General features: G+C 35.2%; 1 protein-coding gene across 3 annotated transcripts in view; it reads left to right on the forward strand.

Annotated features, from left to right (window-relative positions):
• Positions 1–14,386, forward strand: part of LOC136826171 (uncharacterized) — a 15,273-nt gene extending 887 nt beyond the window's left edge. For 2 of the 3 annotated variants that reach the window (XM_067083216.1, XM_067083214.1), the window contains exons 2-7: positions 5,722–5,838; positions 9,767–9,893; positions 11,215–11,373; positions 12,322–12,527; positions 13,423–13,565; positions 14,192–14,386. In XM_067083216.1, coding sequence (XP_066939317.1) covers positions 9,867–9,893; positions 11,215–11,373; positions 12,322–12,527; positions 13,423–13,558 — 528 coding nt within the window. In that variant the 5' untranslated portion in view covers positions 5,722–5,838; positions 9,767–9,866 and the 3' untranslated portion in view covers positions 13,559–13,565; positions 14,192–14,386. Of the gene's footprint in view, positions 1–4,737; positions 5,240–5,721; positions 5,839–9,766; positions 9,894–11,214; positions 11,374–12,321; positions 12,528–13,422; positions 13,566–14,191 lie in introns of those variants that run through there. The other variant, XM_067083215.1, reaches the window with a different exon arrangement.
• The last annotated feature ends 614 nt before the right edge of the window (positions 14,387–15,000 follow it).

Here is a 15,000-nt window from a genome sequence, read left to right on the forward strand (position 1 = left end):
GTTAAATTAGAGTATAAAACATTCATATTTCCTGTATCTACTGTATATATATATATATATATATATATATATATATATATATATATATATACATACATACATGCATACATATATACATACATACATACATACATACATACATACACACACATATATATAGGTATATATTATATATATAAATATATATATATATATATATATATATATATATATATATATATATATATATATAAAATATAGTCTGCAATTAAAACCTACTGCCCATAAAGAGTAAAAAGCCCGTGAAGGGAAACCACAGTTAATAAGATGACCAAAACATAAAAGCAAAAGTAAAGTGCATAATATGTGTGTCTTCGCAGCAAGTAAAACATGAAAGCCTATTAATCAATAAGCATACTAACAATAACAGAATAATGGTTTTTCTAGAGTAACGATCGGCTGCAGTACGTTGTGAAGACACAACGGGAGGAGATGGTTAGAAAACAGCCTTGCCTCGCCTCGTCTCCTCCTCAGCGGAATGAAGGCAAAAAATACTGTCAAGGAATGTAGGGTGATAAACAAAAAGCATCGGCGGAGCGCTTGTTAATGTTTTCACCTCATTATGGAGATCGGACCCAGATTGGACCCAGATCGGACCCAGATCGAACCCATATCGAAGCCAGATCGGACCCATATCGAGACCCGAAGCCAGATCGGACCCACATCGAACCCATATCGAAGCCAGATCGGACCCACATCGAGCCTAGATCGAAATCATGTTGAACCTAGATTGAACCCAGATCGAACCCACATCGAGCCAGATCGAACCTACATCGAGCCTAGATCGAACTATTACTGAACCTAGATCGAACCCATATCGAACCAACATCAACCCATATCGAACCTAGATCGAACCCACATCGTACCTACATCGAGCCAAGATCGAACCCACATCGAGGCTAGATCTAACCCACCATCGAGCCTAGATCGAACCCATATTGAACCCAGATCGAACCAACATCAAACCCATATCGAACCCAGCTCGAACCTAGATCGAACCCACATCGCACCTACATCGAACCTAGATCGAACCCATATTGAACCCAGATCAAACCCATATCGAACCCAGCCTACATCAAACCCACATCGAACCTAGACCGAACCCATATCGAACCCAGAACTCGCGAGGGACAACCAAAGGCGTTATTAAACGACCAACTGGGTCATGAAAGCCACGGGAACTTGAGTTCTTTGTACAGTAGCCAAGGCGTTCCCTAGCAACTAAACGCTGCGTGCCAGCGAGTTTTAATCAACGTCTCGGCCTGCCACTGACACAATGACAGCACTTCATTCATAGTACCCATTTTGAGAGGGTATGATGAAATTACGATTGGATATGATGGAAATCAATGAGCGGATATGATGAAATAAACAACTGGATATGATGAATCAATGATATGAAATCACCGAGTGGATTTGGTGGAAATCAACGAGTGGATATGATAAAATCTATGATGTTATGAAATCAACGAGTGGATATCATAAAATCAATGAGTGGGTATGATGAAATCAATGAGTGGATATGACGGAAATCAACGAGTGGATTTGACAAAAATTCAACGAGTGGATATGATTAAATCAATGCTATTATGAAATCAACGGGCGCATATGATGAAATCAATGAGCAGGTATGATGGAAATCTATGAGTGGATGTGATGAAATCAATGAGTGGATATGTTCGAAATCAACGAGTGGATATGACGAAAAATCAATGAGTGGGTATGACGAAATCAATCAGTGGATATGACGAAATCTTTGAGTGGATACGATAGAAATCAATGGGTGGATATAATGAAATCAATATGACGAAATCAATGAGCGGATATAACGAAATCAACAAGTGGATATGATGAAATCAATGGGTGGATATAATGAAATCAATGATATTATGAAATCAATGAGTTGATATAATGAAATCAATTGTATTATGAAATCAATGAATGGATATCACGAAATCAACGAGTGGATATGATGAAATCAATGAGTGGATATAATGAAATCAATGATATTATGAAATCAATGGGTGGATATGACGAAATCAATGAATGGATATAATGAAATCAATGAGTGGACATATTAAAATCAATGGGTGGATATGATGGAAATCAATGGGTGGATATGATGAAGTCAATGGGTGGATATAATGAAATCAATGAGTGGACATATTGAAATCAATGGGTGGATATGATGAAATCAATGGGTGGATATAATGAAATCAATGAGTGGACATACTGAAATCAATGGGTGGATATCGATGGAAATCAATGAGTGGATATGATGGAATCGAAAGCAGAAATGATGAAATCAACAAGCAGATATGATGAAATCAATGGGTGGATATAATGAAATCAATTATATGAAATCAATGAATGGATATGACGAAATCAACGAGTGGATATAATGAAATCAACGAGTGGATATAATGACATCAATGATATTATGAAATCAATGAATGGATATGACGAAATCAATGAGTGGATATGATGAAATCAATGAGTGGATATAATGAAATCAATGATATTAGGAAATCAATGAGTGGATATGACGAAATCAACGAGTGGATATAATGAAATCAATGAGTGGACATACTGACATCAATGAGCGGATATGACGAAATCAATGGGTGGATATGATTGAAATCAATGAGCGGATATGACGAATCAATGGGTGGATATGGTGGAATCAAGAGTAGAAATGATGAAATCAACGAGTGCATATGATGAAATCAATGATATTATGCAATCAGTTAGTGGATATGATGAAATCAACGAGTGGATATGACGGAAATCATCAAAACACAATAATTAGGGGGATATAAATTAACCTCTTCCTGAGGTAACTCAGAAGATACTGCTTAAGTATTAAGATTCTAAGCGGTCTTGAATGAGCTCACTTCTCGCGCCGTTAGAAAAAAATTAAAATCCCCCGTTCCGTTTTTTGAGTTATATTATATATTAAAAACGCTAATATACACTATAGTTTCAAGATCAACTGGTCTCTCTTCAGGTGATATATATATATATATATATATATATATATATATATATATATATATATATATATATATATATATATATATATATATATATATATATATATATATATATATACAGTATATATATATATATAATGTGTATATATGTTTGTGACACTCCTGCAATCACCTGAAGATCATTTTTATTCTTTCCAAGGTTTTATGATCGTAGTTGCTTCATTAATAGTGTCACTGGCCCTCAAGCGAGAGTCCTAGGTTGATTTCATTATTATTATTATTATTATATTTATTATTATTATTATTATTACTACAAGCCAAGCTGCAACCCTAGTTGGAAAAGAGAAATTCTTGATACCCAGTCCTGTGTGGTGGACTGTACAGTGGGAGAGTATATTTTTGCAGGGAACGATCAGAATGATTAAAATTTCTAGAGCCAGGATGTTAACTGAATAACGTTGTCAACGACTGAGACTAAGGTCGTGGATGAAAATCACTCAAGACATAACATGGGAGCAATATTCGAAGCACGGCAGAACAAAAACATAAACATTTGCTCTTGAATGACTCAGAAACCTGATTCCTCGTGCAATTTGAGAAGAAGAGACTGATGGGATATGCTTCTCAATGTGAATTCGTAACGAGAACGGCACCTGGGATTTTTAATGAGGTTCATGCAGGCAATGAATATGCTAGTTGTAATTTATGAAAATAAATAAATATGAAAGAAAAGGTGAGGTAGATATTCGCAACGAATCCCACGTAGACAAACCCACACTCTTTCTTTTCATTTCCAAATAGGCCTGGGCTTTATAAAGACATCAGGATGCCATTCTCCCCAGCTACTTAAAAATAAAAATCTTCTTTGACCATCCATTTCTTGCGTTTTAAAGATTTTCCCCCAAAGATACCTACTGAACCCAACTCGTATTTGTCCAATGAGATGGTAATGCTGATGAAAAATAGCTTCAAAGACAGAAAATCTGCCTGTGGGAAATTTGTAACTTACGACGTTTCAGTTTGGTTCAATACATCTCTGGCCTTGCGAAATTATTATTATTATCTTTTTTTTAATTTAATCAGCCCTTTCAGTTACGACTTTGTTTTCGAAGTAAAATGTTGCTAGAACTTAACGTTACACCTTAAAATGACACAGGTGTTTCGGGACGTGCAAGTGATCATTAGCAAACTCACTCCAAACAAGTGTCTGAAAGGAGACACATTATTTAGCAGAGATCTTATTTACTGTGACTTTATGCATTAATCATTTGAATTGCTGAATAACCGATGCATTTCCTGTATCTAAAATTTACTCAAAAACAGGCGGTATCTTCTATGATACTTGGCTTTGCAATCAGTAGCACTTTAAGCTCGTGCCACACGACATTTCGTAAATTTTGTATAACAATAATAATAATAATAATAATAATAATGCTTTCGACAGTTAAGTACATGCATTTGGGTGTGTATACGTATATGAATAGCGTGTATGAATTGTGAGTATATCTGCATTTTTCTAACATGCTGGGTCTCCGTTTTACACTGTTATTATAAACTCCAGTCAATATTTTACCCTAGGGCTCTCTTCTTCCGTCGACAAGTTAAAACGGGTTCCTTTGGCGCACAGTCAACTTATTATTATTATTATTTATTATTATTATTATTATTATTATTATTATTATTGAGAAGATAAACCCTATTCACACGGAACAAGCCCACCAAAGGGGCCACTGACTTGAAATTCAAAATCCCAAAGAATATGGTGTCCATTCGAACGAAGTAGCAGAATGTAATAGGAAACACGGATAGGAGAGAACAGCTATCAGAAGAGGAAAATGAATTAGCAAATTAATATATAAACAGACAGAAACGTAAGTCAATTATAAAATACAAGGAAAACTGCTTTAGGGTAGTAATGCATTGCATCTTCGCTCGAACTTTTGAGGTTCCAGTTACGCAACATCCTCAGGAAGATTGTTCCACAGTCCAACGGTGTGGGGAATAAAGGACCTCTGGAAGTGGGAGGTTCGACAGCGAGGGACATCTGCTTCATACTAGCGCTGCTGTTCAGCAAATCTGGTCGTTAGGGAACAGACACTTACCACCACGAACCACTCTGTCAAGCCAGTTTTTCTAATGAGAAAACCAACTCCCTTATCTTTTACTTGCACGGACAAAAAGTAGGATGAGGAATGCTGGAAGAGGATGTGAGTAAATGTGCAGTCTTCTAAAACACGAGCAGAAAATTTACATTACATGAGCAATGATTAATGATCATGTCCAGACGAAAGCTGGAAGTTGTTCTCCTGCCCAAAGTTTAAAGAATAAGATTAATGCCGCAAGAATGAAGTCTGTGTCAAAATCCGAATGTTCTTCTCCTGTCCATAGAATAAAGAAAATGCTTAATGCCAAAAGTTTGAATTTTGCGTCAAAAACCGAATGTTGTTCTTCTGTCTAAAGTTTAAAGAATAAGATTAATGCCGCAAGAATGAATTCTGTGTCAAAAACCGAATATTCTTCTCCTGTCCATAGAATAAAGAATATACTTAATGCCAAAACCGAATGTTCTCCTTTTGTCCAAAGTATAAAGAATTAGTTTCATGCCGAAAGAATGAATTTTATGGCAAACAAAACCAAACTGCAGTTACACTCGAGTGTTAAAAAATACCTCCATCGACTTCCTTTTCAGGAGCTTCAACTCTGCGTGCCGTCAAGAAAATGGTTCCAAAACGAATTCAAATTCTGCTGGCTCTGATGTTTGTTACCTACGTAATCCATCGCATTTCACATAGCAACTTGAACACAGGTAGGTGGGATTTTTCATCATTCATCGTTATCAGGAGCCTTTTGTTCAATACAACGAAAACTGGACCCAATAGGGAGCGGTATCAGATCTCCCAGGTGTTTGGAATTGACTGATTGATGTGCGGATATTAAAACTGGCATCACAACATCTAGCTTATTGACGACGTGTAAAATTACATGGGAAATTAAAAAGATAAATAAATAAGTTTAAAAGAAGTCTTATAAGAAATATCTATCTATCTATATAATTTATATACATATATATATATATATAGCCTATATATACACACAAATATATATCATATCTGTAAAACATGTATAATATACATGCATATACGCATACTGTGTATGATCTAAATTTCTTGAGGTGCTTTACTTAACTGAGGCAACTCGGCTGAAAAATATCGATTATGTTTGTACTTCAACGATATTGGTAATCATTTAAAAAAAAATAGGATAGCGCTTCAAAATGAAGTTTCCGGAAAAAAATAGGATTGCATTTCCAAATGAGGTTTTCAGAAAAATAAAAAATAGGATTGCGCTTCAAATCGAGGTTTTCGGATAAAAAAAACAGGGCTGCGCTTCAAATTGAGATTTTCGGGGAAAAAAAATAGGACTGCGCTTCAAATTGATGTTTTCAGGGGAAAAAAATAGGATTGCGCTTCAAATTGAGGTTTTCAGGAAAAAAAAAAAAAGGATTGCGCTTCAAATTGAGTTTTCAGATGAAAAAAAATAGGATTGCGCTTCAAATTGAGGCTTTCAGATAAAAAAAAAAAATAGGAATGTGCTTCAAAATGAGGTTTTCAAGGAAAAAAGTAGGATTGTGCTTCAAACTGAAGTTTTCGGATAAAAAAAAATAGGATTGCGCTTCAAAATGAGATTTTCAGGGGAAAAAAGTAGGACTGTGCTTCAAAATGAGGTTTTCGGAAGTCAGGTGTCACCCTTTTCATCAATTCTCGAATGTTTCCTCGTTCAATGGAGAAGTGAGTGAACTGATAACACGATATACCGTTATATTCTCGTTTGATACAGAAGTAACTGAGCTGATATGGCGTCATCTTTATACTGACGTGTTCAGACGGTGACAAATGGGCTAAGCTGAGTGATTCATTCTGAAAGAGCCACAGATGTTGAAATGCTTTCCTTGGCAAGTCCTCCAGATAGGGAACACCTGCATAACACTAAACAAAACGCAATGTGTAGTCTTACATGTTTCCTGTAACACACGTAGTTTGCGAGTAATGAATTCAAAGTAAATAACCGCTAACTCTTAATCTAGAGAGTGTAGATGTATAATTTATACATACACACATATGTATACACACACATATACATACATACATACATATATATATATATATATATATATATATATATATATATATATATATATATATATATATATATATATATATATATATATAAATGGATGTGTGTGTGTTCCCCATACACTCTGAAACGCAATGAGCAATACATACACACATCAAGAAACTGTCGCCTTCCCTAACGAACCAAACTACTTCCACACTATTACATATTGCCTAACTGCCTGTTACTCACATCTCACTCTCTTTCTCTCTTTCCCCTTTTTTCTGAAATCGTCTTTTAGGATTTTTTAAGTAGCAGCACGTTTTGGCTTTTTACTGTGCATTTATGTATGTTAATTCCCTAATTGTGTAGAGGTTTGATTTACTTTTACCTTAAAACTGCTGTATAGATCTGATTTCATTTGAATTTTAGCTGAACGACTGTTGTATTGCGTAGCTAAATATCTTATAAATATTAGCTATCTAAGCACGTATTTTATGACTGTATAAATTAATTTTATTGTAGCCCCGATAATGGGAAGGGATCCCCGGAACGTTGGTACAAATAAAAAGATTTGATTCCGGTCTTCTCGCTGTCATGTTGATTATTAAACTTAGCTCGCCAGAGCGGAAATCTTACAAGTTATATATATATATATATATATATATATATATATATATATATATATATATATATATATATATATATATATATATATATGTCTGTGTATATATATGTGTGTTTGTACATATATATATATATATATATATATATATATATATATATATATATATATATATATATATATATATATATATATATATATATATATATATATATATATAATATATACAATATATATACTGTATATATATAGATTAATATATATATATATATATATATATATATATATATATGTGTGTGTGTGTGTGTGTGTGTGTGTGTGTGTGTGTGTGTGTGTGTGTGAGAGAGAGAGAGAGAGAGAGAGAGAGAGAGAGAGAGAGAGAGAGAGAAGCGAACAGAAAAAGTAACACTTCCAGCAACAGAATAAAGTCTTTTCATGTTAATTTAGTTCAACAGACTGACGATGAGGTCATTCACAGCCTCACAAACCCTTCACAAGAGATTAATGAATAACTGGTCTCCACCTTCATAAGTGAATATTTTAAAAGTAAAAACAGTTCAGCATTTCAATCCTCCATTTCTCACTGAACAAAATTAGACACTGCAGAGAGCGCATGAGATGAGATTAATATGGAAGACCTGATGTACGTTGTACTGCCTAATAAACTTGAATAAGTTGAGCTATAATCATGTTCCCTTGGCTTAATGATATGTGGTTTAAATTATCATTACCAGTCACCTGGCCATGTGGTGTATACTATAATTTCTCATGGCACACTCTGAAAAAGTCTGTATTACTTTATAAACATTATATATATATATATATATATATATATATATATATATATATATATATATATATATATATATATTATATATAATTATATATAATATATATATATATATATCTCTATAAAGCAGGATACAGTTACTGAATCACTTGAAAATCGTCGACATTTCTTAAAGGACAAGTACAACAAAGCTTCAGCCAACGAGCGTAGATTTTCATTTATCGTAACCTAGCTACGAAATCGGACGCACTGTCGACATGTAGATTTCAGGGGCGCCATAATGAAATCCTCAGACGAGTTGGTAATGGCTTTCGCATTTATCTAATTTATTCTAACGTCTGAATGATGTACAAAACAGAACGGGGAAAGTTTCAAACCGGACGATGCCCTTGCGTACCCTAGGACTAAAAAGCCAAAGGGGAAAGGATGATGGCAGGACCCACTAAGAGAGGTCGACCAGACAAGAGAGTCACACGGGCTCATCTCAGGCAGGACCACTCTATTGGCTCGTCGATGCCACAAAACATTTGCCTAATCCGTCGTCTTTGCTTTAATAGTTTCAGTTTCGTAATAATTTCATTTTAATTGTATTCTACCAGTAACCTAATCATTTATCAGTGTCAGTTATTTTGTTAAAATATACAGCCTCATATATCACAACTTTAAGTTGATTTTTCTCTCGAGAGCGAGGGTAAGAACTCTATATTTCTGTTGTTTTAAACAATATCTTGACGTAAACTGTAATGAAGATTGCTGAGCATACCTCGGGCATTCAATAAACAAAAAAGGAGTTTGTCCTCAAGTACCGTGTATATATTTGCAAGAACTCTATATTTCTGTTGTTTTAAACAATATCTTGACGTAAACTATAATGAAGATTACTAAGCATACATCGGGCATTCAATAAACAAAAAAGGAATTTGTCTTCAAGTAACGTGTATATATTGACAATAGTACTGAACATTTAACTGTCTTTGGTTTACAACTATAAATCATGGGTCATGGCACACAGACCTACCACCTCTTGAAAGCAAGAATTCTTTACGAACCACATCAAAATCAAAGCAGAGAGATGCCACCTCTCGAAAGCATGAAGACTGTAAGAACCACATCAGCATCAAAGCACAGAGAAAACGAACTTGTTGACACAGGCAGATTGTTAACCTGACGTCACTGTAACCTTCTTTTCCCTGTTCTTTCAAACAGAAAGGCAACCACGAGCTGCTGATCGTAACGAGTCGATGTCAACCCAAGAACAAACAGTGACGAACGGCCCAAGCGAAGACAATAACACGAAAGCAGAAGAATGTGTCATCCCGAATACGACTATAAGGTAAACCACTGACAAAACGGACACAGGAAAGGTGACGTGAGATGTCGGGGATAATGGCTGTAGCTCTCACATTACGTAATATTTAGCTTTGATTGTGTCAATGTCAATACATTAGAGCGAAAATGTATTCATTTTACTTGGAGGTCTGCAGGAAAAATGTAAGTATGAACTGATATTAAGTCTGTGGTACAATTCAAGTTTCCGGAAACACAAACATGATCTTTTAGGTGTGTATGTTATTTGTAAGATACTGAATAAGATAGATCTACTCATTAGCTCGTTTCAATATCAGTGTGATCATATACTGAAAAAAAACCTGAGAATAACAATAACATAAGCTGTTTCAACATTCCTCCAACTGCGATCGTTCCTTTAGTTTTTTGCTAAACACTAAAGGAACGAAGTTGTGTGAATCAGAATACCTATGAACGAACCATGTTTAAAATGATGATTTAGTTAGAACGAACCACTTTTAAAATGATTATTTAGAACGAACCACTTTTAATAAGACTATTTAGTTCAACTATAATTGCAGTGCAAAGCTGGAAAAAAAATTAGTGTCCAAATTACCTGAAGAAATTAGCATTCTGACTTCAAGATCTCAGTACAGACCGATGCCTTATTAGACTTTTAAAGCGGGGACGTCAGGTGCATACTTCCTCCTAAGTACTTCGTCAATCTGTCTGTACTGATGATGGGCGCTATACGACGTCATGTCAAGATAAATTCAGAGATAGAATACGTCCGTTTAATGGAGTGTCTCCTGAGAAATTAGCTTCGCCCCAATTTATTTCAGGACCGATAATATACAATAAAACGGGCACTCACGTTAATGACTACACTTTTAACATTACACAACACTTAGCTTTGAAGTTTGAATGTATCAATGTAAATATATCAGAGCAAAAACGTATCTACTTTACTTGAAGAACTGCGGGGAAAAAGTAAGTACGAATTGATATGAAGTCTGTGGTACAATTCAAGCGAAGATGCAATGCATTACAACCCTAATGCTATTCTCCTCACATTTTTATACATTTTAATCTATTTATTAATTTTGTTTTTCTATCTAATACGTGAGATCTACTCTTTTTTTCCGTATTTCCATTCTCTTACTTTCTAATCAGAACCATATTCTTTGGAAGCTTGAATTTCAAGTCAAAGGCCCTTTTAGTGAGCTTGTTCCATATGAATAGGGTTCATCTTCTGAATAATAATAATAAATAATTCTGGAAAAACAAAGATGCTCTTTTAACTTTAATGTTTCACGTATTTTACAGACTTTTTAATGCATCTTTGTAAGTACATCGCCCCATTACAGGGTGTTGCAATGGACGACCCACACCTAGTCGACTACATTCGTCGAGAACTGTTACACCCGCCCTCTCCATTTCCTTATTCCCTCAAGGATCCTGAAAAGGCTGATTTCTCGCAGTTTGGACAGTCGAAGTATGCTGCCGATGGAATCCTTCGTGGTATGGTAAGTGACTACTTAGAACATCGTCGTCACCATTTTTGTCATCAGGTCTCGGTGGATTAATTATATCTTCTTGTTTTTTTTTTATTTGGGAAAGAGGAACAACTGTTGCTTATTGCTTATTGTCTGGATAATTGTGTGCGTCAGTCAAGATTCTCATAAATTCAGTAGGGGATACTCCTGATTAACGTTAAACTTGCTAAACTTGCTAAGCTAAATACATGTCACACGTCTTCTGTGAAACAATGGCCACGATTGTACCCACAGCCGTTCTCTCTGGTGTTCAACTTGAGTACCTTCACCCCGGATATAACGTCAGAGAAATTAATAAGAATTTTTTCGTACTTATTTGTGTTTTCGTTGATTTGAAAGAACTGAAAGTTGGACCTCTTTTTATTTCTGAAAACTAGTGCAAGAAAAAAAAAACAAGAGGGACTTGTACGCCAGGAAGAGTCAAATCACTGCCATGCATAGACAGCCAGCACGTTTTTATCAAATTTTCTCAGCTTCTAGGTTCCAAGCAAGTCAACTCTCGTCATTCCAAAGATACTCAGCTGTTATGCCCTGCTGAAAGTTTCACGATTTCCCTTTGATGCCTAATGCTAACGTTATCATTGCTTATGACATCAGGACTCGATCACTGGGAAGGAAAAGCTTCTAACGTAGAAAATAGATTTAAAGGTCAGCCTACGAAAGGTACTGTAGTTGAATTAGAGGAATTTATTTCTGGTGACAGAAATTCATTTATCGCTATAACGTGGTCCGGATTCCACAATAAGCTGTAGGTCCCATTGCTAGGTAACCAGTTGGTTCTCAGCCACGTAAAATAAATCTAATCCTTCGGGCCAGCCCTATAGGAGAGCTGTTAATCAGCTCAGTGGTCTGGTTAAACTAAGGTAGACTTAACTTTCATTCAACTCAGATAAGCAAATTCTATTACTTTTGGAACAGAGAGGAGGATTTTTCGTCGAAGCTGGTGCCTTGGACGGAGAGTTCATCAGTAATACACTGTACTTGGAGAAGGAGCTGGGATGGAGGGGTCTTCTAGTTGAGCCAGACCCCGAGACTTACAAGCTACTCCGCCAAAAGCACAGAAATGCTTTCACAATCAACGCCGCTCTGTCAACCACTCCTGAGGCGACAGACCTCACTCTCAAGTAAGTGCGTAGACCGAAATAAGACTTGTGATGTAAGACAGACCTCAAATGGAATAAATGTTTAATAATATAATTATCCCATATATATATATATATATATATATATATATATATATATATATATATATATATATATATATATATATATATATATATATATGACTATCACTTAAACATGCTATGCACCAATTTTGGAAAACTAAAGATAACATTGCCCTTTACGATGCTCTGGCCTCACGTTCTTCAAGCAAAGGTAGTGCTATGAAAATTATGCCTCTGTAACAATTCTTGGAAAAAGTTCATTAGCCCTTGAGGTAACGTATTCGCAAAAATGTGGAGGTTTTTTTTTTACTCCAACGCTCCAGTTTTTACACTAAAATACATTATCAAGATTTTTTTTTATTCTTTCCTTAATTTTTTTTTTTTTTGCAATGTTTGGCAATAAAAAATATTGTTCCAAACCCCCTTACCCCACATTTTGTATGCGATTTTCCCAAAAATAATTATACATCTTATAAATTTTAATGAATAAACATTAATAAACACGAAGTAATTATAACAAACTCATGAATAATGATTAATGATGAAGGGAATGATGAATAAAGCAAAAAAAAAAAGTCCAAAAAGTAATTTCGTCATAAACAGTTAATAAATAATGATAAACGTGGGTATGTTACTAATAATCTCAACGTGAAATATGAACAATGATTAATGACAAAGATCCTGGCGATTAATTCATATAAAATACAAGTTAATGGAACGCTGCAGAGAACCTGATGTCATTCGTGCCTGCAGTGTACCGCGTGAGGTGCACTGAGGACACAACACCCCCTTACTGTTTACTTATTTCTTTTATTTTTTGTCCACTGTTATTTATTCTTCCTTCTTCCTGCAGGGTCAAGGATGAAATCTTCGGACATGCTTATCTTAGCAAGGAGGGAGTGAAGGTCAAGGGATCCTTTGTACTCGATTCTCCTGGCGCTGGAGATCAAGGTCGTGGACTTTTTCTCACTCGACGTCGAATCGTTTGAAGTTAAGGTTTGTAGGAATTCTGCCTTTCCATCTGACATAAACAGTTTATCTTCAGTACTTATCAACAAATTACCATTAAACATGTTCATAAGCATAATTAATAAGCAGGTATATACCTATTTTTTTCTCTAAAATCATTTCTTTTCCTTTTAGAGTGGTTGGCTACAGGTGTACCTTTCTCAGCTTACATCGACTGATAACAGTATTTATTTCAATGTCAAAATGTATCTACTTTTCTATTCCCTAATTCTATATCAACCTTGATTATAATAATTAGGAGCGTTTAAATCCATTAGGAAAGTATGACTGTATAGCAGTCACCCCTTGGGTGATGTTTTCCCAAAAGTTTTGTTATTTTCCATTTCGTCAAGTCAGTGTATGAATGAAACCAATCCCTGACTCTATATCAACCTTGATCGTAATGACTATGAGCATTTAAACTTATTAGGAAAGTATGCAGTCACCTCAGGTTGATGTTTTCACAAGTTTTTTTTTTTTTTTTTGCCAAGCCGATCTATAAACTATTTACGTCTTTCTCCTCCAAGTCCCGAGACGATTCCTTGGGGAAAAAGTCCGCTGTAAGAATGAAGCCAATCTATACAAAAATTCTAATTTCTCTCTTTCTCCTCCAGGTCCTCGAGACGATTCCTTGGGAAAGAGTCCAGTTCCGGCTGATGTGCATCGAGATCAACCACATTCCCGAAGGACTGGACCACCTGGTCAAGTACCTGACGGATAAAGGATACAAGTTCCTGGGCGTCAAGGAAATTGACGCCTGGTTCGGGTGGCCGAAACTCTTACAGCAGACAATGAAGACTTGATCCACTTCCCTTCGTTTCATTTCGTTCTTTGATATTTACCATGTGAATAGAATATACAACAGAATATAGAACAGAATATAGAGAATTTAGGCCAAGGGTCAAGCGCTGGGACTCATGAGGTCATTCAGCGCTGAAACGGAAATAGAGAGTGAAAAAGGTTTGAAAGGTGTAACAGGAGGAAAATATTGCAGTTGCACTGTGAAACAATTGTTAGGAGACGGTGGAAAGTAAGATGGAAGAAGGAGAATATGGATGGGGGTACAGTAAAAGGAAAGAAAGGGATTGCAGCTAGGGGCCGAAGGGACGCTGCAAAGAACCTTAACTAATGTCTAAAGTGCACTTCATGAAAAGACGAAAAACAAATAAAAGTGACTGCTTAAACGACATACACACACACACACACACACACACACACACACATATATATATATATATATATATATATATATATATATATATATATATGTGTGTGTGTGTGTGTGTGTGTATGTGTGTGTGTGTATATATATATATATATATATATATATATATATATATATATATATATATATATATATATATGTATACATATTATATATATATATATATATATATATATATATATATATCAGATCTGGATT

The sequence above is a fragment of the Macrobrachium rosenbergii genome, chromosome 40 (genome assembly GCF_040412425.1).
Source record: "Macrobrachium rosenbergii isolate ZJJX-2024 chromosome 40, ASM4041242v1, whole genome shotgun sequence".
In the NCBI taxonomy this organism is placed as follows: domain Eukaryota; kingdom Metazoa; phylum Arthropoda; class Malacostraca; order Decapoda; family Palaemonidae; genus Macrobrachium; species Macrobrachium rosenbergii.